Consider the following 27,970-nt stretch of genomic DNA (forward strand, 5'->3'; position numbering starts at 1 on the left):
CATTTTGGTGAAAATACTTGAGCACACTGTGCCAACCTTGTGAACACCTTCTTGCAGAAAGTAGGAATGAACCACAACCTTGTGAACACCTTCTTGCAGAAAGTAGGAATGAACCAAATGGAGTAGTGTTGCAGTGTCTGCTGATATGAAACAGGTTGCTTGCGCGTGCTTGGGACTAGCTGAAACTTACAGTCTGTCATTGCAGGAAGTGGCCACACAATGCTGGATGCCCTCAAGGTGGCTGCCATTGTAGAGGAACAGGGTCTATATCACCTCTTGCACAGCGTACTGAGCATGATCCAGCATGTTATAATGGATGAGGTGGCACTACACAGTATCAAGTTTTACTCAGAATCAGATTTTCCTTTTTTCAAAACTAACGTAACACCTTTTTATCACTCCCATCTAATATCCTATGTTCAGTGCTAAGGTGCACCCATTTTGCATTAACATACTTATAATTTTCCTGTGATTCACTCTTTATGAAGCAACAGTGGAGAAAAAACTGATGTTGTTTACATAAAATATTGCTGGCATGGTGTGGCCTTCAACAAATGTTTACAAATGTTAAACAGTTAACTTTTTGAGCCTTGGGTGCTCTACTCAGTGGATCTGGACCAGCAGACTTTGGAATAATCAGTGGTGCTTGCACTTTATCTCCTGCCATTGCCAGGCTCTACTCAGCTTAATCGTGACAGGAGCAGCTGTTTTGACAGAAGTCTGAAGAAGGTGCTACTTCAGACAAACATTAACTTTTTCTTGTCATTCCCAACCTTAGCGTTCAGTAGTAAGCTGATGTTATTGTAGCCTTATTGTTTCAATTTAAAGCTGCCTGTGATTATGATCATATGCAGAGGACATCTACTTCCCAGAATTCGTAACTAATAGTATAGTTTGGTTTGTGGATAGTGTGTGCACTGAACACAGTGTCAATTTCTCATTAAGGCTTGACCACATTGCCTGCGCCATAAAGCTGTTGTTACAGACAGAGGGCGAGTCAGTTTCAGTTTACATATCTACTGCTGTCAACAACCATGCTAAGAGTTAATTGCATGTACCACGTAGCATCATTCATAGCCTTGTGTAGGTGATCAAGATGTTGTGTTGTTAGTGGTTTCTTTCAAGTGAAAGCTTAATGTTATCTGTTGCAGTTTTAAAATGGAAAATATTATGAAGAGAGTTCATTGTGAAACACACATCACATTAACACAGGCCTTAGGGATACCTGTGTCTATGATGAACTCTGTTGTCAGAAATGGTTTTGGAAAGTGGCAGATTAAAAAAAAGATGACATATGCCAGTTAATCTATATATACAGAGCTGGAAGAATTATAAAGTACTGGTTTTAGACAGCATGTGCTTTCAGTATTCTCATAAACGGTGCAATGTTGTATGAAAAGGTGTTGAAGGTGGCCAATATGCTTGAGAACTTTTCTGCATCTAACACGCCATTTAGGTATCCCACGGTATGAATTGCCCAGCTGTTTTGCTAGAATAGTAACTACTCACTCATCATTCATTTTGATAATCACAGGCATGTGCTTTTGGATGCAGATAAGGTGCTTACTCACTCAGAGGTGGAACATCATCTGATGGGCTCCTGCGCAGTCTAATAAAATCTACACTCTCAAGGAGACTGTGCCTGTATGAAATTCTTCCTTCCATTGCTCCCAGAAGAAACCCACCGTCACCTATTGTTTTTCATCAGTCATACCACATTAACCCATAGTTTTAGCTTATGTTATGAGCCATTCCAACATTGTAGTTTTGGAAGTTTACAGGCAGTAGCTCACATCCTGATGGAGTGCCCCTTCCTCTCAGCTCTCCATGCCAAGTGGGGTGTTCCAAACTTTTGGCCTTTATTGTTGATGGATGGCATATGAAAACTGAACTGATACTTTGTTTCCTCTGAGAAAGGGATTTTTATCCTCAGATCTAATGTTTCAAATTGTTTTTTGGGGCAGTGATTGGGGTTCGGATACATCCTACCAGATGTTGTATCGATGGGCATCTCAACCCTACCTCCTCCGCCAGCCACTCTTGTCATATCCCTTTCACTCTATGTTAAATATGTTCAGATGTGGTTATTCCTGTCTGCTGCACCCTTTTGTCCTTTCTTAGGTGGTCTCCTTCATATAGTGCTCTGATGAATGCAACACCTTACAAGTTTTGTTATCCTTCATACTAGCCAATAACAAATAACAATTGAAAAGGTTGTTATATTTCCTCTGAGAGAGTGGGTTCTCTTCTCGCTGTTAATGTTTTGACTATTTCAGACCGAGTGTGAGGACTGAGCGAGATGCACGGTGGTTAGCACGCTGGACTCGCATTGGGATGACGGCAATTCAAATCCATGTCCAGAAATCCAGATTAGATTTACCATGATTTCTCATTATTGCTTGATGTAAATGCTGGGGTGGTTCCTTTGAAAGGCATGGCTGATTTCCTTCGCTATGCATTTCTACCGTATTTACTCGAATCTAAGCCGCACTTTTTTTCCGGTTTTTGTAATCCAAAAAACCACCTGCGGCTTAGAATCGAGTGCAAAGTAAGCGGAAGTTCTGAAAAATGTTGGTAGGTGCCGCCACAACTAACTTCTGTCGTCAAATATATGTAGCGCTACGCAGGCATGCTTCGCAGGCACAAAGCCAAATACTGGCACCAAAACCTCTGTGTCAGTAAATAAATAAAAAAAAGGTGGAAGACGAGCTTTTTTTTTTCTCCGCCCCGAGTTTCGACCACTGCATTTTCATACATTATCCAACGAAGTAAATACAAATTCCGTATTGTTCCTCTTCGAACGTAGCAGCATTTCAATGTACTACGAAAATCCGACTGGCAAGACTGTTTGGGATATTTGTCAATATGGCCAACTCTACTTTCTGAATTTTTTCCTAACTGTGAGAAGAAATGGTTGCTAATAGGAACTTTTATGAATTGTGAATCACATGCAGTATTCTCTTCACCATAAGAATAATACGAATATAAACATTTGCCATGTATTCTTTCGTGTTTGCTGCTATCTCATTTAAATCCTGTCCGCCTAATAAACTACAAAACTAGAGTGAGACAACAGCAGACGCGGAAGGATATACATACCATGTCATGTTTATATTCGTATTATTCTTATGCCTAATAGCGATACAGTCAGAAATGAAGCACGGCAATTGACTAGATTTTTAAATCTAAGATGACTCTAATTTCTTTGCATAATGTAATGTACTAAAGAGGCGTCTGCAAAGATTTTCAAACGGAAAAAATTTTCGCTAAATTCTCGTTCAGAACATCTTCTGTCATACGCAGTCTATTATTTGGTTCTTGTTGATCGTTATCAAAGAAAGCAGCAGTGTAAGTAGCAACGAATAGCAGTCTTTTGCCACTGTTTCGCTAATGAGACGATTCCTCTCTTTGTTTTTTTTAATTGTAAGCGGCGGTAGTGTGCACAAAAGCAAGCCATGCCGCGAGCGGCGACAGGCCGTAAACCCTCATTTTCAGAATGCGACAAACAATGCATGACACAGCACAGTAATGCATTTTCAGCTTTGAGTGATGGAAACACCTATAACAAAGAGAACTGCACTTGTCAGATCAAAGAAAAATAAGCAATCAATTCAAACCAGACGAAGCACGTGAAAAAGGAAGGGTACCCGTATAAATACGGACGGAGCGCCTGATGCATAACAACGGCTACCTGGTAAAGCTTAACTGCTAAGCTTACGACTTGAACCAAACTACTACAGCTGTATCGTCATTCATTCAACCTAAATTGTGTCTCATATTACAATGGACCAACTTTGTTTTGATTTGAAAGTGCAGCCTAAAACTTTTATCTCCCCTTGAATTTCGAGTCTCAGATTTCAGGTGCGGCTTAGATTCGGGAAATTTTTTTCCCCTCGATTTCTAGTCTCATTTTTCAGGTGCGGCTTAGATTCGAGTGCGGCTTAAATTCGAGTAAATACGGTAATCCAAACTTGTGTTCTGTCTTTAATGATTTTATTCTCAATGGGACATTGAACTGTGATCTTCTTTTCTTCAGGTCTGAAATGGTTGTGGTGGGGAACATCTTCTGCTGCAAGCTGAGCCCTGTGGCACTCTCAACTGCACTTTCGTACTCTAACAACCCTACCACAACAAACGTCAAAAATTAATTATGATTGTGGTGTTGCTCATGCTGCTAAATACTACATTTTCGAGCAACAACAAAGTTACATTATGTGACAGGTGTCATTAGAGCACAGTTAATAAAGTCATTTAATGAAATAATGGATAAACTAGGCACCATCTTTTCGTGTTTCCTACGTTGGGCTCGTTGTGAACTCATGGCTCAATCGTCGAAAATCTAGGTAGTGATGACTCCAAGCTCGGATGCAGAGAGGCCTAGGTGTTATTTTGCGATATTCAAAAGATTTATAGATGTGTTGCATAAGCCATTCTTGAAGATTAAACTTTTGCAAGTTAGCACAATGGTGATGTAAAAAAAGTAATCAGCACTCCAAATTTAAGTTACACTTCTTTTTTATTACTTTTGTTGCAATATCATGTAACACACAAAACATCACTTCACAATATAAAACATACTTGAAAATACCTTCCTCACTGTTAAAGTTCACATTTTATAAACTGACTACAATTTGCGTCTTTTCAACATGACGACCAAGACTTGACACTCTAATAACCGCTTACGGGCCCAAAAATCAAGAGTTACAAGTACGACAAAGATTATAGTGACAAAAGAAAGAATACACATAAGAATAATATCATTGCAATATAAACATATCGATGTATCAAACTACCTCTACATTAATGAAATCAAATCTGAATGTTGTCTCAGAAATATGTTAACTACTTTACAGAAACACAGTAGAATATTGCTGGTATCGAGAGGTTGAGGTGAGGTGCCGTAATGGTTACGTAATTCAAGTACCATTACACTACCTACCTGATTATTTCTGTTGCCATGTTTTTACTGTTGTCTGTCCTATTGTTTATTACACTTTTATGTAGCTACCGACCTTGAGAGAAGGCTATCAGTAACCACATGCCAAACATGGAGGGGAGTCTTGGGCCCTCGGCTGGAAAATTTTAAAAGTTAGAAGCCTGGTTTAGGCTTTTAAATGCTATATTTGATATACTCTCCAACCTTGAATAAAAATGATTTTCCAGAGAAAAAAAATGGTAAATAACAAATTAGGTTAAGTTGAAAAGGCTAGAAATTAGTTTAGTAAAACATCAAGTGTGCTTTACAAACATTTCTGTAATTTTTCAAATATTGCAATATCAGTACAAATGTATCTCACATACCATTAATGGAAATAAAAGTAAAACATGGAAATAAAATCCGCTTGCATTATTAAATGTGAGGCCCATCTTCAATATTTTATACAGAAATATTCACTACCCTTCCTCACCCACTGCCTCTTTTTCTTCCTGGGTCTGCCTGTACTTGTATAACACAGAATTTGGATTTTCTTTGGTGACTGAAGATACTTTTCTCTTGAACTGTAATCTTGTTGCACTCTTTGCAGCCCAAATATGATCCTTTGCAAAATTATTTTGGTAACATACTCCCCCCTAAAGACAAATGGTTCATTTTACTGATCATTAAATCATTTGGTGTTTCTGCATTCATACTAGATCAACATTCAGTATTGTACTTCATGACAACAACCATTACGTGTGTTTTCTATTAATAAGTATGGATAAATAGGTGAACTGCGTATCTTGTGATGTCACCTGTTAGAAAAAGTGCAACAACTTAGACAAATCCCTTGAACTTTGTGACGTTACTTGGTTTAAAAGCAGTTTTATTCCTATCCTTTATTCTGATCTGCACGGAATAAAAATTTTTCGATGTCTCTCAGCATAACCAATGTCAGTAAGCCATGATGACAAAATCTGTTGTAGACAGGTTTACTATATACTCAGGAGGGAAGTAATTATGCTCTGTAAAATATTTTATCATATATAATTAATGAAATGTAATCAGCACCTTTCCTGATTTTTTTTTTTTTTTAAAACTTCAGATTGTAAAATGTTCATTTCTGCAATTTTTTAGGAACTTATAACTTCGTAATTAAGGTGATTAGTCAATAACAGTTATTTGATTATTACTTTTATCCTTCATGCAATTATTTACCATCTGTGGTATCAATATTTCTCTTGGTGCCTTGATTTTACCACTCCTACATAATATCACAATTCAATCAGATTTCTGATTGACATCACTAACTCCTATGAATGAATGAGAGATTGATGACTTCTGTTTAGTGCCTTAACCTCCAATTAACCCTCCACAATCTGCATTGTAAAGGTCTTTAGTTTTTCTACGAAGAATTTCTCTCATTGTGAGTGTTCGTGGGTGAGATATTGCGTATATTACAAATTGGCCCTCTTTCGAATGAAAGAATATTTTTGCAAAGTTCTCCTGTGTCCATCATTCACTTAGTTCAAGTCTAATAATGTGATTTTATCTTCTGGCCACATGTTTCCAAACCACAATCTTGAATCTCCTCTACCTCTTGCTTGCCTAATACTATAATCCTAGTCTCTATTGTGATATCCTACTTTAATAGAGCTACCAATGACCTTCCTATAATTCCCTTCTTGATTATTTTCAAAGGATCTGTACCTTCTTAAGGGAGTTCATTAGTTACAAATTCATTATCACTGGTCATTTTAGTGCATTTTGTGTTTACTAAGGCAGTACGTCTGGTAATGTGCAGAGTTCTTACATTATGTGTTCTTCCAGATTGGTGTATGGATGGTATTTGTGTTATGTGTTGGGCTTTTGTGCTTTACCCCTTTATTAGATAGCAAAACAAAGAAACCTATTACTAAAAAGAGTGTGACACTGTATGTCAGTGCCTATTAGCAACATGACTTTTGTAAAATAACCTTCCATATAAAATGGTAAAGTTGTATTCATGTGTTTACATGGACATCCTTTGGGCAGTGGACTGTGGACCAGAAATAGTGGTTTCAGCGTAGACAATATTGGAATCCAGCCCTTGCTCCCATTACCTCTCTAAGGGCCAATTGTATAATCATTGCTGACAGGAGCTCAAATTTGATGTTAGTTCAGAAATTGAACACTGTTCAGGTATCTTCTCTGTTGTATAACACTAAACTGGAATCCACCAAAGGAGATTCAGTGTTGATCTAATAAAGCACAAAACATGCTTGACAATATGGCTTACATCATGGCTAACATCAGCTATCAACACAATTATCATGCTTTGCCCTTGATATTAATCATATATTGTAGAGGAACAGTATTTATTTTTGAAGGTGTTGTACTGGGTGGTTATAATTGAAGTGCATCTGTTCATGAAGTATTGGCAGTAATTATCATCTGACAGCATAACTTGGTAGATATACTAATGTGTTAATGCGGAACAGATTTATGCTGGAAAAAATAAAAAAATAAAAAATTAAAAGTAGTTCCCATATTGGCCACCAAGTGCAAATCTGGTGCTGTACAGCATCTCTTCAGCGTCTTTGATTTTCATATTGAATGAATTGTATAAGCAGTGGTTAATAATAAAATCAAGATTACGCCACTTGTTTGACCTTCCCCGCCCATGTTCTGTTCTTTAATCCATTATATATGGAAACATTTCTGTACATCATCTTGCATCGACAGCACCAGATTAACATCTGGTGACCAAGATTGGAACTACTTTTTTTCCAACATCATCAATTGGTCATTAACGCATTAGAATATCTACCAAGTTTCACTGCCACACAATAATTACAGAACACACTGTACCTCTGTGAGTAACTACACTTTAATTATAACCACTCAGTATTATAAAGACGGGGGAAAGTGAAAATCTTAAAACTGTTCCTCATATGAAAAAGGTTTGCTGCTTAAAATTGTATTGAGCTGATATAAGGGCAGAAGGTGGCAGGATTGGGGGGGGGGGGGGGGGGGGTGTTGATAAAGCTACAACGGCCAACAAGGCAGAGATGTGGACTTCAATTCACAGATGTGGACTTCAATTCACAGAAAATCGGGACAGATCATGACTGGGAGAGTTTGAAAGTGTGTTATGAAAATAACCAATGAAAAGAACCAAGAAAGCATTCATGCATGATGTGATGCATTGTAAGATGCACTTCACAGTTATTACATTTTGTCTTTATGTGATTGCATGTGGTGCATAAACTACTGTAGGAACAGTGTCATAAATTTTCAAGTTTGAAGTACATAAAAAGTAGAGGCAGTAATTTCATGAAGCCTACTGTTATGGGCAGCAGACAGAAGCTAATTATTGCAGTATGAAGCCACAGTTTATTTCATCTACTATGGTGATGCAAATTTTCATCCCGAAGTCATAAGAAGTGCTATGTGTATACATTTCAATATGCTCTGATAAAAGTTTTGAGCATGTTTATTGTGTAAAAGGTAGTTTATAATATTATTCATGATTTTCTTATTCACTCCATGTTCTGATATGCAACTAAATAAATTACTAGAAATAAGAGACAGATGATCAGGCTTTCAAACTGACACTTCATAAATTTATTCCAATTTTTAACTCTTTATGTAAATACATCGTTAATAAATGCCACCCTCATTGCACTATGACTATTGTTAGCTTCATTTCCTGTAGGTACTGGAAATTTCTTCATACACTCTTCTCCCAACAATACATGGTCATCCTTTTCATGCTTCTCATCTGAAGTATTGACAGCAGTATTGTGAAAGATAAATGCTGAATTCTTTCATATGAATTTTGATTAATTCTTTCTCCAGTGAAGCAAAGCTGTATCTACAATCTTGATGTTAAAAGTAGCATGCACATTGCAGTCAGTGACTGGTTTCTTTTTGTTGGTTTCAGCAGATATCTCTCAACATTAGTTCTAATTGCACAGTCCAATTGTCCAATTGAAACCTCTGCTTACATGATTTAGGATTTAATTCCGAAAATGGGAACGCCCTTTCGTGGAACATGCTGGGAGCTCACTGGAACTCATTGTCATTCTCAGTAGCCACATTGGAATACTGAGACAATAAAATTCACATCAAAATAATTAACTCCCCATGTCTTTGTCTCCTTTCCACTCTGCTATTTGATTTCTGACCCACACAATGTAAACTCTCGGTTTACCTTTCGAAGTGTCAACATTCTTATTTCAAAGTGACGTGTGAAATAGTCCGAAAAGAGATTTTCAAAATGTTCTCCTTAAACTTACTATGAAGCAGTTTTTTGTACTATTCTTGAAAATAAGGCGTTCATTGTAACTAAAGCTGCATATTGTTTCCATAGCTGTTCAGACGTGCCGTGAATATCCATTGTAGAAATTTGTAAATAAACAATTTTAACAACTTCCAGGTGGTCGTTCCAAAGCCCATTCTCACTATACTAACAAGGGCTTTCGTCATTGCTAAATTTTCAGTGATTTTGAAATCTATAGTCGTTATCTCAGTTTTTTGCTTTTCATTATGTTTTAATCGCTCTTGGTCTGTTTCACTGGGGAATAAGTCCCAATGTGAAATACAAGGGGCATTCAATAAGTAATGCAACACTTTTCTTTTCCGAAAGCAGGTTGGTTATATTCAGGATTCCAGTACACCGTTTTATTCCCGACTCTTTCGGCTACAAAGCCATATTTTTCAAAATAATCTCTGTTCGATGTCATTGCCTTAAGTCACATTACTGGGATGGCCTGTATGCCTGCATTGTACCACTCTACTAGTCGACATTGGAGCCACCGGTTTTCTGTGTCAGTAACCTCCCAATCATCCGTGTACTTCTTCATACAGACTGCATACTTCAGTGGACCAAACAGTTGGAAAGTCAGAAGGTGCAAGATCTGGGCTATAGAATAAATGAAGAACAACAGTCCAGTGAGGTTTTGTGAGTTCCTTTTAGGTCTGCTTACTCATGAGAAGGAGAAGTTTGTTTGCAATTTTGTGGCAATAAACACACTGGAGCCATTTCTTCAGTTTCCTGCGAGTAGCCCAGTATGCTTCAGAGTTTATTATTGAATCCTGAGGCAGTACAGCAAGCAAATAGCCATTTCAGAGTTCCAGAATATCATCACTATGGCTTTAGTGGTTGACTGTGTGGCTTTGAACTTTTTCTTCAGAAGAGAAGTGGCATAGCGACAATCCGTGGATTCCTGTTCCAGTTCTTAGTGATGAACCCATGTTTCATTGCTTGTGACGATGTTGTACAAAACTTGCAAGCAATTCTGTACAGGTGGTCCTTTGTTGCTCTTTATGGCCCTCTGTTAAGTGGTGAGGAACCCAGCGGGCACGCACGTTTGAATACCCCAACTCAAGGACTTGCTCAGCAAGGTGGTTGACTGTGATCTGTCGATCGCCTCAGATGAGAATGTCTGCACAGTGCAACATTGCGGGAGTCACAACTGTGTGCGGCTAGCTGGCACACAAGAGATCAGACAGGTTTGTCAAACACCTTGCCCCTGACTCACCATGTTTTTTTTCTCTGCCAAGTCTCTGTAGACATTGTGCAAGTGCCTATGAATATAAATGATACTCTAGTTTTCCATCAAAAGAAACTCAAAAACTCAAGACAGTTCTCTGCTTGGAATGCCATTTGAAGGCTATGTATAGCACGTCACCTGTTGGAACTTCACGACACTGTAGGGGTTGAAGCAGGAATGTCCCACAGTATCTCACAACAAATTCCACATTTTTTTCAACCGATCCTGGCTGAGAAAAAAAAATTGTTGCGTTATTTATTGAAAGCTTATTATAAGTTGTTTGTTCCAATGATATACATTAAGACATACTTATTTATAAGGTCTAGACAATAAGAAATCAAGTTCAGACTTAGCTCGAAGAGTGCCTCTGAGAATTCTAGTGTCTTCTTCAGTTTCCACATTTTTTTGTTCACTGTAAAGTGGTCTATGTTAACAATTTTTTTGTAGTTTTGTATTGTGGTGTTCACTTTTTAGGTGTGTAGTGAAGTACTTTGTCATGTCACTTTAAGGTACACCTTTCATCATATTTTATGCATCCTAATATTAAATATGTTAAGAAACCATTGGTGTTGATATCATCATACTGAATATTGATTACGTACTGATAGAATATATTTGATGCAAATTCAGATGTGTAAATTAAATATAATTATTGGTTTTAGAGGAAGGCCCACCGCTATCAACAAAGGAAATCCGCACAATAACCATTCTCAGAGAACTGCCATTTGTAGTGCCATTTCAAGAGCGTGTTTTAGTTTTCCAGAGTTTAATTATAAGAGATAAAATGGAACATCAAGGAGAACAGAGTCATTTTCTTCAAGGACCAAGTATACAAGTTGCAATAAGGAGAAATTATTTGTATGAAGATGCTTTTGATAAACTATCGCTTGAGAATGGTTAGTAATTTTTTTCCAGTCAGCGGTTGCTTATTATATGTTTTTAAATCATAACTGAATTTATTTAGTGTAGAAAAACTGGAAGCGTAATGCTTTCAATTTTTTAGCTTATATTATTTATTTGAATCTTTCCATGTAAATTATTTTATTGTTTGGTAAAGTCATTTTATTTTAACTTTTGTTGTATTAGTACTAATTTTTTTCTTGTATAGAACCGGAACTACGCCTGAAAATGAGAGTTCAACTGGTTAATGAGGTTGGAATGGATGAAGCAGGTGTTGATGGTGGTGGTATCTTCAGAGAATTCCTTTCTGAACTTCTTAAAACAGCCTTTGACCCTAACAGAGGCTTTTTCCGTCTCACAAAAGATAATTTTCTGTACCCTAATCCTAGTGTTCATCTGCTTTTTGATGACTTCCCAAAGCATTACTTCTTCATTGGACGAATGTTGGGAAAAGTAAGTATAGTGACATCATGCATTGGGTATTTAATTGTGAATAATTTCATTATAATAATGAACTTTGTAAGTAAAGAAAAACATACAACTCTCTTCTTATTCCAGGCATTGTATGAAAACTTGCTAGTAGAGCTTCCATTTGCTGAATTTTTTCTGTCAAAATTGGTTGGACGGCATTCAGATGTTGATGTACATCATCTTGCATCTCTAGATCCTCTTATGTATCGTAATCTTTTATATCTCAAGAATTATGATGGTGATGTTGCCGATTTGGGACTAGATTTTACTGTTCTGAATGAAGAACTTGGAAAAACAAGAGTAAGTGCATCATTACTCTCCAAATATAGGAAAAAAGTCTTAATAGAGTACACTGTTTTGCAATAACATGAACTGAGTCATCTATTTTGCAATAGGTGGATGAATTGAAGGAAGGTGGTGCAAACATTCAAGTAACTGCTTTAAACAGGATAGAATATATTCATCTAGTTGCAGATTACAGACTGAATAGGCAGATGAGGGCTCAGTGCAATGCTTTCAAACAGGTGAGTTCTGTGTCTCATCAGTGTAAGTTAACGATTGAGTTTTAATATTATTTCTATGTAGAAGATCCCACAGTTCATTATTAATTTTTCCCCTAACTATTATTATTATTATTCAAATTTTGTCAGATGAATGTGAGAGTCGCTGATTATCAATCTTGTATCTTATTTCCTGCACTTATTCAGCAGAGATCTGTATTGTCTTGGGCAGACAGAAATATGACAAATATTGTAATCTGCAGAAATTTGTTGATGTCTTACTGGGTACAGTGTCAATTCCTGGTTGATCTTAGGATTTGTCCTGGCTATTACCTAACTTTCATCTATGTCAGCCATTCGTATATGTAAAAACAGACATTTACACTGAGGTCCGAAATTCACGTTAAACTGTAGGCCCACTGTACCTGATTAGAGGGAGACAGTGATGAACCACCGCTTGTAGGATCGACGCTAATGCCTCATAAAGCCCTGTGGTGATCAAAATAACCTTCATATTTATGACATCTTTACTTTTTATTGGTAGGTCATGCTAGCAGCCACCGATAGAACTAGTGCAAGTGTTGCTCAAATTATACTAGGGTGACCAGACATCCCATAGTTTACCGGATCATCCTTTATTTAACTCAACTGTCCCATTGTCCCAACAAAATAAATACGGGTCCTATATGGTCCCATTTTTTACTAACCCTCCCATATATTTTGAAGTAGCGTGATTTTAAATAATGTTCAGTGTAACCAAATGGAGAACAAATATGGTCATAACCAAATAATAAAGTAAATAGTCTGATTAAATCAAACTGAATAAGAAGTTCTTTGGTTGGTGTCACAGAGAACAAAAAAAGTACTCTATGGTTGGTACTATATAGTGCTTTCACCTGGTAGCTTTTCCATGGCATGCAGGAGTTGGTAATGGCATGTGGATCATGGGAAATCCAGACGACCAACCCCTATTTCACTTTTCATTTGTTTCGATGCCGGCACCGTGCAGTAAAACACGAGCAGTTTATCACTTTGTGTTTCTTTTTTAATTGTCTGTTGCCTGAGGTTGCTGTGATTAGAAGTGTGATTTAACTGAGTTTAGATGGTTAGAGTTGCGGATTACGTTGCCTGGTGCATTATATTGCATAAGTTTAAATTCCTCAGAAATGCCAAAAATAAATGAGTACTTACTGATGAAATGAAAGCTGAATTTCCATTTTTGAAATTAGAACTGCAAACCCAGAAATTATTTTGCACATTGTGTAAAAGTACTTTTACAGTCGATCATGGAGGTTGATCTGATGCTTTGCAACACTTTAATGTGAAGAAACACAAGCTAGCTGTTTCAAGCAAAACTTCATCATATAGTATGATGTCTTTTATTACAAACTGTGAGAAGAGTTATGTGAATGATGATGAAAAACATCCTGCTGAGGGAGTTTTGCTAGGTTTTCATGTAATGACACACAACCGTTCCTTTAGATCAATCGACTGCACTGCTGCAGTCATTAGGAAGCTGTTTGAGAAGAAGTTTGCTAGTTTAGGAACAAAGTGTGAATCCATAATAGTGAATGTGCTGGCTCCATATGCATCTCATCAAATATGCATGGAACTGAAAGATGTAAAATATATTTAAGTTAAGGTGGACACATCCAATCATAAAAATGTAATATTGGTACCAGTGATTGTTAGATATTTTGTGCCAAGTAAGGGTATTCGAGTAAATGTGATTGATTTCCAGAATATAACAGATGAAATAGCTGACATTATAACAAGTCTTATCATGGAAGTTCTGATAAATACCATCTCAGGGGTAAAATTGTTGCATGTTGTGGAGACAGTTGCAACACAAATTTTGGAAGTGCAGGGAGAAAGGGACAAAACAATGCCTTTGCAAGAGTTAAACCTTTTCTGAAGAGCAAAATTCATGGTGTAGGTTGTGCAGTTCACATAGTGCATAATGCAATACAAACAGGGGCTGATACTCTCCCAGTGGACATAAAAACAATTATAAAGAAATTTTTTTGATATTTCCACATTTACATCATTTGTGTCAAAGAATTACAAGAAATTTGCAAGTTTTCTGAAGTAGAATACAAACAGGTGGTTGGTAATTTTAAAAGCAGATGGCTGTCCTTGGAACTGGCTGTTAACAGAATTATCAGTATTGACAACAAACTAAAAGATTATTTTTTGTCTCAAGAAAAGCAGCAGATATGCCAGCAAATGAGGCTTTGGAGGAGTTACAGACGTTGAAAAGGAAAGTTAAATCAAGCAAGGAGGAAAACTTTCAAACTATGAAAATTCAGTCATTGATAAGTAGATTGCAAGATGATTGTTTACAGAAAGATTCTGATTTCTTTGACCTTTCAGGTTTATTTTGTGAGACATTAATTGATTATATTGAGAAGCGGGCTTACCCATTTCATGTGCTGTAACAATTTAATTGGGTTCACCTCAAATATCCTCTTCTTCGGAAGTCTGTTTAGCAAAGTCTTAAAACTTTATCAGAGTTTGATGAAAATATTCTGAAAGAAATATGTGAAGATCAGCTTGTGAGGAAGTGATCCACATGACAAAAATATGTGAAGTAAAAATTGATGAATTGAAAACTGTGAAATGTGTTGGTGAAAAATGGTCTGTTATTTTCAGCTTGCTTGCAGCTGAAAATATCTACTGCAGAAATATGCAGTTCATTATTTCATTTGTGTTAGTTCTACCTGGCACCAATGCTGCTGCAGAAAGAGTGTTCTCTGTCACAGATAGTTCATGGATTGATGAAAAGAACAGATTTAGTATGCAACAAGTAATTATAGCAAAAACTCATTTTCAGGATACTTTGTGTGTTGATTTTTGTGAAATTCTATCTGCAAATACCAAACTCCTGAATGACCTACATGCTTCTGCAAAATATAATTGAGAGAGAAATAAGTAATCTCCATAAGTAATAATCATTCTCTCTCCCAATTATTTGATTGTGACCACAATAAAATATTTATTTGATTAGTAATGCAAGTTATTTCGACTTTTTTAGGGTGAGTACGTCAGATTAATTTTTGTACTAGTGTTTGATTTGATACATCTTCATTATTGGAACTGCCATATATTTAGTTTGCCCCCACCCAAAACCCATTAATTTCTCCACTTCTCCTGTTGATTTCATGTTCTTTCTGCAATTAACCATTTTTTGTGTTGTGATCATTTTATACTCAAAAGCTCCATTATTCTACCAACAGACCATACTAAAAATGAAGTGTTTTCAAAAGAAGCAAGTGTAAGTACAAGAAGCACTAGTAAATAAAACATCTACATCTACATCCATACCCTGCAAGCCACCTGACGGTGTGTGGCAGAGGGTACCGTGAGTACCTCTATCAGTTCTCCCTTCTATTCCAGTCTCGTATTGTTCGTGGAAAGAAGTATTGTCGGTATGCTTCTGTGTGGGCTCTAATCTCTCTGATTTTATCCTCATGGTGTCTTCGCGAGATATACGTAGGATGGACCAATATACTGCTAGACTCTTCAGTGAAGGTATGTTCTCGAAACTTTAACAAAAGCCCGTACCGAGCCACTGAGCGTCTCTCCTGCAGAGTCTTCCACTGGAGTTTATCTATCATCTCCCAAACGCTTTCGCGATTACTAAATGATCCTATAACGAAGTGCGCTACTCTCTGTTGGATCTTCTCTATCTCTTCTATCAACCCTATATTGTAAGGATCCCACACTGCCGAGCAGTATTCAAGCAGTGGGCGAACAAGCGTACTGTAACCTACTTCCTTTGTTTTCGGATTGCATTGCCTTAGGATTCTTCCAATGAATCTCAGTCTGGCATCTGCTTTACCAACGATCAACTTTATATGATCATTCCATTTTAAATCACTCCTAAAGCGTACTCCCAATTAATTTATGGAATTAACTACTTCCAGTTGCTGACAGGCTATATTGTAGCTAAATGATAAGGGATCTTTCTTTCTATGTATTCGCAGCACATTACACTTGTCTACATTGAGATTCAATTGCCATTCCATGCACCATGCGTCAATTCGCTGCAGATCCTCCTGCATTTCAGTACAATTTTCCATTGTTACAACCTCTCGATACACCACAGCATCATCTGCAAAAAGCCTCAGTGAACTTCCGATGTCATCCACAAGGTCATTTATGTATATTGTGAATAGCAACGGTCCTATGACACTCCCCTGCGGCACACCTGAAATCACTCTTACTTCGGAAGACTTCCCTCCATTGAGAATGACATGCTGCGTTCTGTTATCTAGAAACTCTTCAATCCAATCACACAATTGGTCTGATAGTCCATATGCTCATGCTTTGTTCATTAAACAACTCTGGGGAACTGTATGCCTTGCGAAAGTCAAGAAACACGGCATCTACCTGTGAACCCGTGTCTATGGCCCTCTGAGTCTCGTGGACGAATAGCGCGAGCTGGGTTTCACACGACCGTCTTGTTCGAAACCCATGCTGATTCCTACAGAGTAGATTTCTAGTCTCTAGAAAAGTCATTATACTCGAACATAATACATGTTCCAAAATTCTACAACTGATCGACGTTAGAGATATAGGTCTGTAGTTCTGCACATCCGTTCGACGTCTCTTCTTGAAAACGGGGATGATATGTGCCCTTTTCCAATCATTTGGAAAGCTACGCTCTTCTAGAGACCTACGGTACACCGCTGCAAGAAGGGGGGCAAGTTCCTTCGCGTACTCTATGTAAAATCGAACTGGTATCCCATCAGGTCCAGCGGCCTTTCCTCTTTTGAGCGATTTTAATTGTTTCTCTATCCCTCTGTCGTCAATTTCAATATCTACCATTTTGTCATCTGTGCGACAATCTAGAGAAGGAACTACAGTGCAGTCTTCCTCTGTGAAACAGCTTTGGAAAAAGACATTTAGTATTTTGGCCTTTAGTCTGTCATCCTCTGTTTCAGTACCATTTTGGTCACAGTGTGTCTGGACATTTTGTTTTGATCCACCTACCGCTTTGACATAAGAGCAAAATTTCTTAGGATTTTCTGCCAAGTCAGTAAATAGAACTTTACTTTCGAATTCAATGAACACCTCTCGCATAGCCCCCCTCACACTACATTTCACTTCGCGTAATTTTTGTTTGTCTGCAAGGCTTTGGCTATGTTTATGTTTGCTGTGAAGTTCCCTCTGCTTCTGCAGCAGTTTTCTAACTCGGTTGTTGTACCACGGTGGCTCTTTTGCATCTCTTACGATCTTGCTTGGCACATACTCATCTAACGCATATTGTACGATGGTTTTGAACTTTGTCCACTGATCCTCAACACTATCTGTACTTGAAACAAAACTTTTGTGTTGAACCGTCAGGTACTCCGTAATCTGCTTTTTGTCACTTTTGCTAAACAGAAAAATCTTCCTACCTTTTTTAATATTTCTATTTACAGCTGAAATCATCGATGCAGTAACTGATGTATGATCGCTGATTCCCTGTTCTGCTTTAACTGTTTCAAATAGTTCGGGTCTGTCACCAGAAGGTCTAATATGTTATCGCCACGAGTCGGTTCTCTGTTTAACTGCTCAAGGTAGTTTTCAGATAAAACACTTTAAAAAATTTCACTGGATTCTTTGTCCCTGCCACCCGTTGTGAACATTTGAGTCTCCCAGTCTATATCCGGCAAATTAAAATCTCCACCCAGAACTGTAACATGGTGGGGAAATCTACTCGAAATATTTTCCAAATTATCCTTCAGGTGCTCAGCCACAACAGCTGCTGAGCCAGGGGGCCTACAGAGACATCCAATTACCATGTCTGAGCCTGCTTTAACCGTGACCTTCAGCCAAATTATTTCAGATCTTCGTCAGTTTCCTTCGATACTATTGCACTTCTTATCGCTATAAACACGCCTCCCCCTTCACTGTGCAGCCTGTCTCTGCGGAATACATTCCAATCTGAGTTTAGGATTTCATTACTGTTTATGTCTGGTTTCAGCCAACTTTCTGTCCCTAGTACTATATGGGTGTTGTGACCGTTTATTAATGAGAGCAGTTCTGGGACCTTTCTATAAACGCTCCTGCAGTTTACTATTAGCACATTAATATTGTTGTTCCCTGTTGCATTTTGCCTACTCCTACCTTGCCGCGTCTCAGGAGGCGTCTTGTCGGGCCTAGGTAGGGAATTCTCTAACCTAAAAAACCCCCATGTGCACTCCACACGTACTCCGCTACCCTTGTAGCCACTTCCGGCATGTAGTGCACACCTGACCTATTCAGGGGGACCCTACATTTCTCCACTCGATAGCGGAGGTCGAGAAATTTGCACCCCAGATCTCCGCAGAATCGTCTGAGCCTCTGGTTTAAGCCTTCCACTCGGCTCCAAACCAGAGGACCCCGATCGGTTCTGGGAACGATACTACAAATAGTTAGCTCAGATTCCACCCTGCGAGCGAGGCTTTCCGCCTTCACCAATTTCGCCAACTGCCTGTACGAACTGAGGATGACCTCTGAACCCAGACGGCAGGAGTCATTGTTGCCGACATGAGCAACAATTTGCAGTCGGGTGCACCCAGTGCTCTCTATCGCTGCCGGCAGGGCCTCCTCCACATCTCGGATGAGACCCCCTGGCAAGCAGACAGAGTGAACACTGGCCTTCTTCCCCGACCTTTCCACTATTTTCCTAAGGGGCTTCATCACCCGCCTAACGTTGGAGCTCCGCCCCGTGTGCCTGCTCAGACCTTGCTGAAGGAGCGGCCACATATCCACTCACAGGCAGAGTGGGCGATGCCACACGGCCAGCCTCCACATTGACCCTCCACCTCGTGCGCCGCGAACGCCGCTAAACCCGCCACTCTCCTTGGGGAGAGGGTGGCCCAACCGTGCCCGGTATCTGCGAAGATGTCTCGACAGCAGAGACAGTGGGTGAAGCATGTAACACCTGGGGTGTACCATGCAACACACCAGACTCCCCACTGCCTCTAGACTCCGAGGCAGCAGCCTGAAGACGGCTGACCGCGGCCATTAACACGTTCAGCTGTTCGCGAACAGTGGCCAGCACCTCCTGCATCTGTACACAGCATGTTAGCTTTGGAAAGCAAAAATGTAGCTTTGTGTCTTCCTATACTATGTGTATTAATTCCTGTGTTTGTGTCTGCCTACATTAATGAGTGACGTCAAGGTCTGCCATATTGTATAAGTTTTAAGGGTTGACCGCCATGTTGATGAAGTCATGGATCAAAGTCAAGGTTTGGTATCACAATCTTCGGTACCCATATGTGTCCTTTATTTTGATTTTGGAAATCTAGTCAGCCTAAATTATTCTGCATAGATATTTTGAACTGGAGTCTACATCTGTAGCACAATGAGAATGCACAGCACAAAATAATGGAAGTACAAGGGGGGGGGGGGGGGGGGAATCATTGCCATAAGTAATTATTTGTGGATGAATTTTGTTTCCAGTAAATCGAATCATTAAATGGAAGAAAAGAAATGCTTCCGCGCTTGATTACATAAAGGCTGTGCTACTTAAAGCACTGTAGGACAAGATTATGCCTTAATTGGCAAGGCTATATAGTGAATGAATGTTAATTTTAAAGATAATACTACAAGCTTTCAAACTGTAGAAAAGTGATTATCAGAATCCCGCATTAATGTAGTCATAATGTCTCATATGAGTTATAATTTAGCAAAACAAGAGAGGTTGCTTTCCAAGAGGCTTGCAGAACTAAGAAAACTAAACTGTCTCAGTGGTAGTCGGTATGGGTTTCAGAACGAGGAACCAAATGAAGACGCTATCAGTAGAACACAAGTCTTGTAAAAGATACAACAGACACTTGCAGTGTGGGAATGATGGTCGACTTTGCAGGATCATGTGATAACCAGTAGTGGGTTGCCTTGTTTCCACAGTTGAGTGAGATTTCCAGCAGTTTTGTATAAAAGGTTAAGGGACTTCTGGTGGATTTACTGTCTAAGTGAAGCTATGCTAAAAGCAACAGCAAGAGGTTCTCAGCAGGCCTTGATTTTGAGGCCCATATTATAGGCTCTAGGGCTGAGCTCTTGTAACTTAATATGCAGTGCTTTAATTTCGGAGATCTGTAAATGATTCAGACACACTTTGGATACGTGCAGCAGAGTAATGACTGTTGATGTGATACTGTGGCTAGCGTAAGTGTGGTTTTTCGGTGGTTACCTGTCATTATCTATGGAAACACCAGGATGGTTCCCAATTCTTGTCTCAAAAGACATTGTTGTTGTTGTGGTCTTCAGTCCTGAGACTGGTTTGATACAGCTCTCCATGCTACTCTATCCTGTGCAAGCTTCTTCATCTCCCAATACCTACTGCAACCTACATCCTTCTGAATCTGCTTGGTGTATTCATCTCTTGGTCTCCCTCTACGATTTTTACCCTCCACGCTGCCCTCCAATACTAAATTGGTGATCCCTTGATGCCTCAGAATATGTCCTACCAACCGATCCCTTCTTCTAGTCAAGTTGTGCCACAAACTTCTCTTCTCCCCAATGCTGTTCAACACCTCCTCATTAGTTATGTGATCTACCCATCTAATCTTCAGCATTCTTCTGTAGCACCACATTTCGAAAGCTTCTATTCTCTTCTTGTCCAAACTATTTATCATCCATGTTTCACTTCCATACATGGCTACACTCCATACAAATACTTTCAGAAACTACTTCCTAACACTTAAATCAATACTCGATGTTAACAAATTTCTCTTCTTCAGAAATGCTTTCCTTCCCATTGCCAGTCTACATTTTATATCCTCTCTACTTCGACCATTATCAGTTATTTTGCTCCCCAAATAGCAAAACTCCTTTAGTACTTTAAGTGTCATTTCCTAATCTAATACCCTCAACATCACTCGACTTAATTCGACTACATTCCATTATCCTCGTTTTGCTTTTGTTGATGTTCATCTTATATCCTCCCTTCAAGACACCATCCATTCCATTCAGCTGCTCTTCCAAGTCCTTTGCTGTCTCTGACAGAATTACAATGTCATTGGCGAACCTCAAAGTTTTTATTTCTTCTCCATGGATTTTAATACCTACTCCGAATTTTTCTTTTGTTTCCTTCATTGCTTGCTCAATATACAGATTGAATAACATCGGGGAGAGGCTACAACCCTGTCTCACTCCCTTCCCAACCACTGCTTCCCTTTGATGCCCCTCAACTCTTATAACTGCCATTTGGTTTCTATACAAATTGTAAATACCCTTTTGCTCCCTATATTTTACCCCTGCCACCTTCAGAATTTGAAAGAGAGTATTCCAGTCAACATTGTCAAAAGCTTTCTCTAAGTCTACAAATGCTAGAAACGTAGGTTTGCCTTTCCTTAATCTAGCTTCTAAGATAAGCCGTAGGGTAAGTATTGCCTCATGTGTTCCAGTATTTCTACGGAATACAAACTGATCTTCCCCAAGGTCGGCTTCTACTAGTTTTTCCATTCGTCTGTAAAGAATTCGTGTTAGTATTTTGCAGCCATGGCTTATTAAACTGATGGTTCAGTAATTTTCACATCTGTCAACACCTGCTTTCTTTGGGATTGGAATTATTGTATTCTTCTTGAAGTGTGAGGGTATTTTGCCTGTCTCATACATCTTGCTCACCAGATGGTAGAGTTTTGTCAGGACTGGCTCTCCCAAGGCCGCCATTAGTTCTAATGGAATGTTGTCTACTCCCAGGGCCTTATTTCGACTCAGGTCTTTCAGTGCTCTGTCTAACTCTTCACGCAGTATCATATCTCCTATTTCATCTTCATCTACATCCTCTTCCATTTCCATAATATTGTCCTCATGTATATCGCCCTTGTATAGGCCCTCTATATACTCCTTCCACCTTTTAGGCAGTATCTATCTTACCCCTAGTGAGATAAGCCTCTACATCCTTACATTTGTCCTCTAGCCATCCCTGCTTAGCCATTTTGCACCTCCTGTCGATCTCATTTTTGAGACGTTTGTATTCCTTTTTGCCTGCTTCATTTACTGCATTTTTATATTTTCTCCTTTCATCAATTAAATTCAATATTTCTTCTGTTACCCAAGGATTTCTACTAGCCCTTGTCTTTTTACCTACTTGATCCTCTGCTGCCTTCACTTCTTCATCCCTCAAAGCTAGTCATTCTTCTTCTACTGTATTTCTTTCCCCCATTCCTGCCATTTGTTCCCTTACGCTCTCCCTGAAACTCTGTACAACCTCTGGTTTAGTCAGTTTATCCAGGTCCCATCTCCTTAAATTTCCACCTTTTTGCAGTTTCTTCAGTTTTAATCTACAGTTCATAACCAATAGATTGGGGTCAGAGTCCACATCTGCCCCTGGAAATGTCTTACAATTTAAAACCTGGTTCCTAAATCTCTGTCTTACCATTATATAATCTATCTGATACCTTTTAGTATGTCCAGGGTTCTTCCATGTATACAACCTTCTTTCATGATTCTTGAACCAAGTGTTAGCTATGATTAAGTTATGCTCTGTGCAAAATTCTACCAGACGGCTTCCTCTTTCATTTCTTACCCCCAATCCATATTCACCTACTATGTTTCCTTCTCTCCCTTTTCCTACTACCGAATTCCAGTCACCCATGACTATTAAATTTTCATCTCCCTTCACTACCTTAATAATTTCTTTTATCTCATCATACATTTCTTCAATTTTTTCGTCATCTGCAGAGCTGGTTGGCATATAAACTTGTAGTATTGTAGTAGGTGTGGGATTCGTGTCTATCTTGGGCACAATAATGCGTTCAGAATATCAAGAGCTCAGATGGAAACCCAGTTCTAAGCAAAGAAGGGAAAGCAGAATGGTGGAAGGAGTATATAGAGGGTCTATACAAGGGCGATGTACTTGAGGACAATATTATGGACATGGAAGAGGATGTAGATGAAGATGAAATGGGAGATACGATACTGCGTGAAGAGTTTGACAGAGCACTGAAAGACCTGAGTCGAAACAAGGCCCCCGGAGTAGACAATATTCCATTGGAACCACTGACGGCCGTGGGAGAGCCAGTCCTGACAAAACTCTACCATCTGGTGAGCTAGATGTATGAAACAGGCGAAATACCCTCAGACTTCAAGAAGAATATAATAATTCCAGTCCCAAAGAAAGCAGGTGTTGACAGATGTGAAAATTACTGAACTATCAGCTTAATAAGTCACAGCTGCAAAATACTAACACGAATTCTTTACAGACGAATGGAAAAACTAGTAGAAGCCAACCTCGGGGAAGATCAGTTTGGATTCCGTAGAAACACTGGAACACGTGAGGCAATACTGACCTTACGACTTATCTTAGAAGAAAGATTAAGGAAAGGCAAACCTACGTTTCTAGCATTTGTAGACTTAGAGAAAGCTTTTGACAATGTTGACTGGAATACTCTCTTTCGAATTCTGAAGGTGGCAGGGGTAAAATACAGGGAGCGAAAGGCTATTTACAATTTTTACAGAAACCAGATGGCAGTTATAAGAGTCGAGGGACATGAAAGGAAAGCAGTGGTTGGGAAGGGAGTAAGACAGGGTTGTAGCCTCTCCCCGATGTTGTTCAATCTGTATATTGAGCAAGCAGTAAAGGAAACAAAAGAAAAATTTGGGGTAGGTATTAAAATTCATGGAGAAGAAATAAAAACTTTGAGGTTCGCCGATGACATTGTAATTCTGTCAGAGACAGCAAAGGACTTGGAAGAGCAGTTGAATGGAATGGACAGTGTCTTGAAAGGAGGATATAAGATGAACATCAACAAAAGCAAAACAAGGATAATGGAATGTAGTCTAATTAAGTCGGGTGATGCTAAGGGAATTAGATTAGGAAATGAGGCACTTAAAGTAGTAAAGGAGTTTTGCTATTTGGGGAGCAAAATAACTGATGATGGTCGAAGTAGAGAGGATATAAAATGTAGGCTGACAATGGCAAGGAAAGCGTTTCTGAAGAAGATAAATTTGTTAACATCGAGTATAGATTTAAGTGTCAGGAAGTCATTTCTGAAAGTATTCGTATGTAGTGTAGCCATGTATGGAAGTGAAACATGGACGATAAATAGTTTGGACAAGAAGAGAATAGAAGCTTTTGAAATGTAGTGCTACAGAAGAATGCTGAAGATTAGATGGGTAGATCACATAACTAATGAGGAAGTATTGAATAGGATTGGGGAGAAGAGAAGTTTGTGGCACAACTTAACCAGAAGAAGGGATCGGTTGGTAGGACATGTTCTGAGGCATCAAGGGATCACCAGTTTAGTATTGGAGGGCAGCGTGGAGGGTAAAAATCGTAGAGGGAGACCAAGAGATGAATACACTAAGCAGATTCAGAAGGATGTAGGTTGCAGTAGGTACTGGGAGATGAAGAAGCTTGCACAGGATAGAGTAGCATGGAGAGCTGCATCAAACCAGTCTCAGGACTGAAGACCACAACAACAACAACATACTGTTTGTAGTAGCTTACTCGCATTCATATTTTTTTGTTAATTATTAAACGTATTCCTGCATTATCCCTATTTGACTTTGTATTTACAACCCTGTATTCGCCTGACCAAAAGTCTTGTTCCTCCTGCCACAGAACTTCACTAATTCCCACAATATCTAACTTTAACATATCCATTTCCCTTTTTAAATTTTCTAACCTACCTGCCTGGTTTAGGGATCTGACATTCCACGCTCCGATCCGTAGAACGCCATTTTTTTTCTTCTGATAACGACGTCCTCTTGAGTAGTCCCCGCCCGGAGATCCGAATAGGGGACTGTTTTACCTCCGGAATATTTTACCCAAGAGGATGCCATCATCATTAACCATACAGTAAAGCTGCATGCCCTCAGGAAAAATTACGGCTGTAGTTTCCCCTTGCTTTCAACCGTTCGCAGTACCAGCACAGCAAGGCCGTTTTGGTTAGTGTTACAAGGCCAGATCAGTCAATCATCCAGACTGTTGCCCCTTCAACTACTGAAAAGGCTGCTGCTGCCCCTCTTCAGGAACCACATGTTTGTCTGGCCTCTCAACAGATACGCCTCCGTTGTGGTTGCACCTATGGTACGGCTATCTGTATCGCTGAGGGACGCAAGTCTCCCCACCAATGGCAAGGTCCATGGTTCATGGGAGGATCAAAAGACATAGTGCACAAGAAGAAGAAGAAAAAGAAAAAGAATTTTAGGATCTGGGGATAGAGCTCCTGTGACAAAAGTGACCGCTGCACAATAAGTGGCTGGTTGTGTGGTTTACTCATATGACCTGCTTCTAATCATAGCTAGAGGATTCAGAAGACAGGCAGAAGATTAGAGTGAAAACCTACACAAATGGTACCTCTGTAATCACTTAAAAGATACTGTTCATAAAACAGTGTACATGGTTTAACAACCTCAGTCATAGTGCAAATAATGTTGCGAACTATGATAGTTCAAAAAAATGAAAAAAATACTGACTGTATTCCAAATAGTTTTGCACTGCTATTGCAGCTAACCAGAAAATACCCCTTTACTTTCTTACTAATGTTATTGCATATGAATCTATTGTATGAACTCAGTCAGAGGAGCAGCATGGTTGAAGATGTGCTACACACAAAATGGAGTAATGCTATGAATTACAGGAGCCACACAGCAACAGGATACACCTCTGTGATCATTTTAACAATGTGACCAATTAAGTAAATCATAAGATGTAATTGTGTGTGTACTGGCTTTGGAGAATGCACAAAGAGAAGTGAGTGATTATGATAGGAAATTAGAAATAAGAAATAAATTAATGAGACAGTGGCAGGGAACAAGAGAGAGATAGTAGCAGTACAGGAAACATGTTTAAGAAATATTTTCCAACATCAAGGAAAGATTACTGATGGAGATATAGAGGTTTAGTTTCTTTAAGTTTGATCATGAACCATATCAAATGCCCCTGAAGAAGATTAAGGAATAAAATAGTATTGTATGTGACTGCATGCTACTTGGACCACCAGAGCATATTATTAAGGGGTGTGCAGTACAGTTATATGTGACGGGGTAAGAGCAGACATATTGACAGATAAAAATGTATATAATATAGTTGAGGGTGGAATATTCTGTGATGTAGTGAATGAGATTTATAACAATATGAAAGATGGAACCCAGAGGACATTTAAATGAAAAGTGAGAAGAAAAAGATGGAAGTCAACAAGAAGATGGAAGTGCAGCTGAAAATCAAAGAAATGAGGAGGGATCACATGAGATGGCAGAATAACACCAAAATGAGGACACTGATAAGGACTGAATGTTTTTGTGGTATGTCAATTGATTGCAAGAACAGAATAAGAAATAGAGCACATAGTGATAGTCAACCTGACAAGCAAAGAGAACATGCACTATTAAAAATATCCAGTAGCATTACAACATTTCTTTTGAAAATAATTTTCAATGTAAGTAGGGAGCTATTTAGACACATCATGAATGCGAATAAATGCCATTTTTCTCCGACTTGATATTCCTTGCATGTCTTGTGAAACTTTCCTTCTCGTCCTGTTCAATAAGAATCTGCTGACCCAGGGTTCGGGGTGACTTTTCCATAACTCTCCCCATTTCCTAAACCTCATCAGCCCTTTTCCTTTATCCCTCTTCTCCTTTCCCTTAAACTCTTTTGCCACTGGCTCAAAAAGCTTGCATTTTTCCATAACTTTCATATATATTTTCTCCTGCTACCGTTTGCTGAGTAACTTTTTTATCTATCAAATTATATTTTTAAAAACTGATTATTTGCAAAATGTGGTAACAGACATTATGTGCTGTAAATTAATTACTTTTTTTTTTTTAAAAGGGAACTTTAGGTAGACTCCAAGCGTCACATTGATAAAACAGCAAATAGATGATGCGGAGAACAGACTCCCCATGTTTTAATTGCTCAAGTTTACATTTCTTCATGTGCAGATAACAGAACTTAGTTTGATTAGAAAATTGTGTGTTATGATAATCAGAATGTGTAGTGATAAGGTATTCAGTTTTATAAATAGGATTTGAGAAATGAGGTTGGAGAATAATTTAATGATGGAACATGTTTAAATAGTTATTAAACTAACACAGTTCATTAATATTTGTGCATCAAGGAACAAGTGACAGATATTCCAGAACAGTTCAGATTTGTTACTCTGAACATAACATGTCTGAGTCATCTGATAAAATAATGTATTAGAGACAGAAAGTGTAATTATTGTTTTGGTAATTAGGTGTAACATTAACGGAGTTTTAATTCAGTGAACACAGGGTGTACTTAAAGTCTGGGAACACTTTCAATTATTTATTGCACAAGAACCAAGCATTGTACATATATCATACATATGCCATTTTGAAGAGAAACCCTGAAATTTTGTTTTCCCCCCTCCATGTACAGGGTGTTACAAAAAGGTACGGCCAGACTTTCAGGAAACATTCCTCACACACAAATAAAGTAAAGATGTTATGAGGACATATGTCCGGAAACGCTTAATTTTCATGTTAGAGCTCATTTTAGTTTTGTCAGTATGTACTGTACTTTCTTGATTCACCGCCATGGTTTCATACGGGATACTCTACCTGTGCTGCTAGAACATGTGCCTTTACAAGTACGACACAACATGTGGTTCATGCACGATGGAGCTCCTGCACATTTCAGTAGAACTGTTCATACGCTTCTCAACAACAGATTCGGTGACCGATGGATTGGTAGAGGC

At 38.7% G+C, this 27,970-nt stretch overlaps 1 protein-coding gene across 2 annotated transcripts in view; it reads left to right on the top strand.

Annotated features, from left to right (window-relative positions):
• The window catches only part of LOC126479274 (ubiquitin-protein ligase E3C), a 209,568-nt gene that overhangs the window by 158,705 nt on the left and 22,893 nt on the right, over positions 1–27,970 (top strand). For both annotated transcript variants that reach the window (XM_050103771.1, XM_050103772.1), the window contains exons 12-15: positions 11,118–11,351; positions 11,564–11,808; positions 11,914–12,126; positions 12,222–12,350. In XM_050103771.1, the coding sequence (XP_049959728.1) occupies positions 11,118–11,351; positions 11,564–11,808; positions 11,914–12,126; positions 12,222–12,350 (821 nt within the window). The remainder of the gene's footprint in view (positions 1–11,117; positions 11,352–11,563; positions 11,809–11,913; positions 12,127–12,221; positions 12,351–27,970) is intronic.

Source organism: Schistocerca serialis, chromosome 1 (genome assembly GCF_023864345.2).
Source record: "Schistocerca serialis cubense isolate TAMUIC-IGC-003099 chromosome 1, iqSchSeri2.2, whole genome shotgun sequence".
NCBI classification, from domain to species: Eukaryota; Metazoa; Arthropoda; class Insecta; order Orthoptera; family Acrididae; genus Schistocerca; species Schistocerca serialis.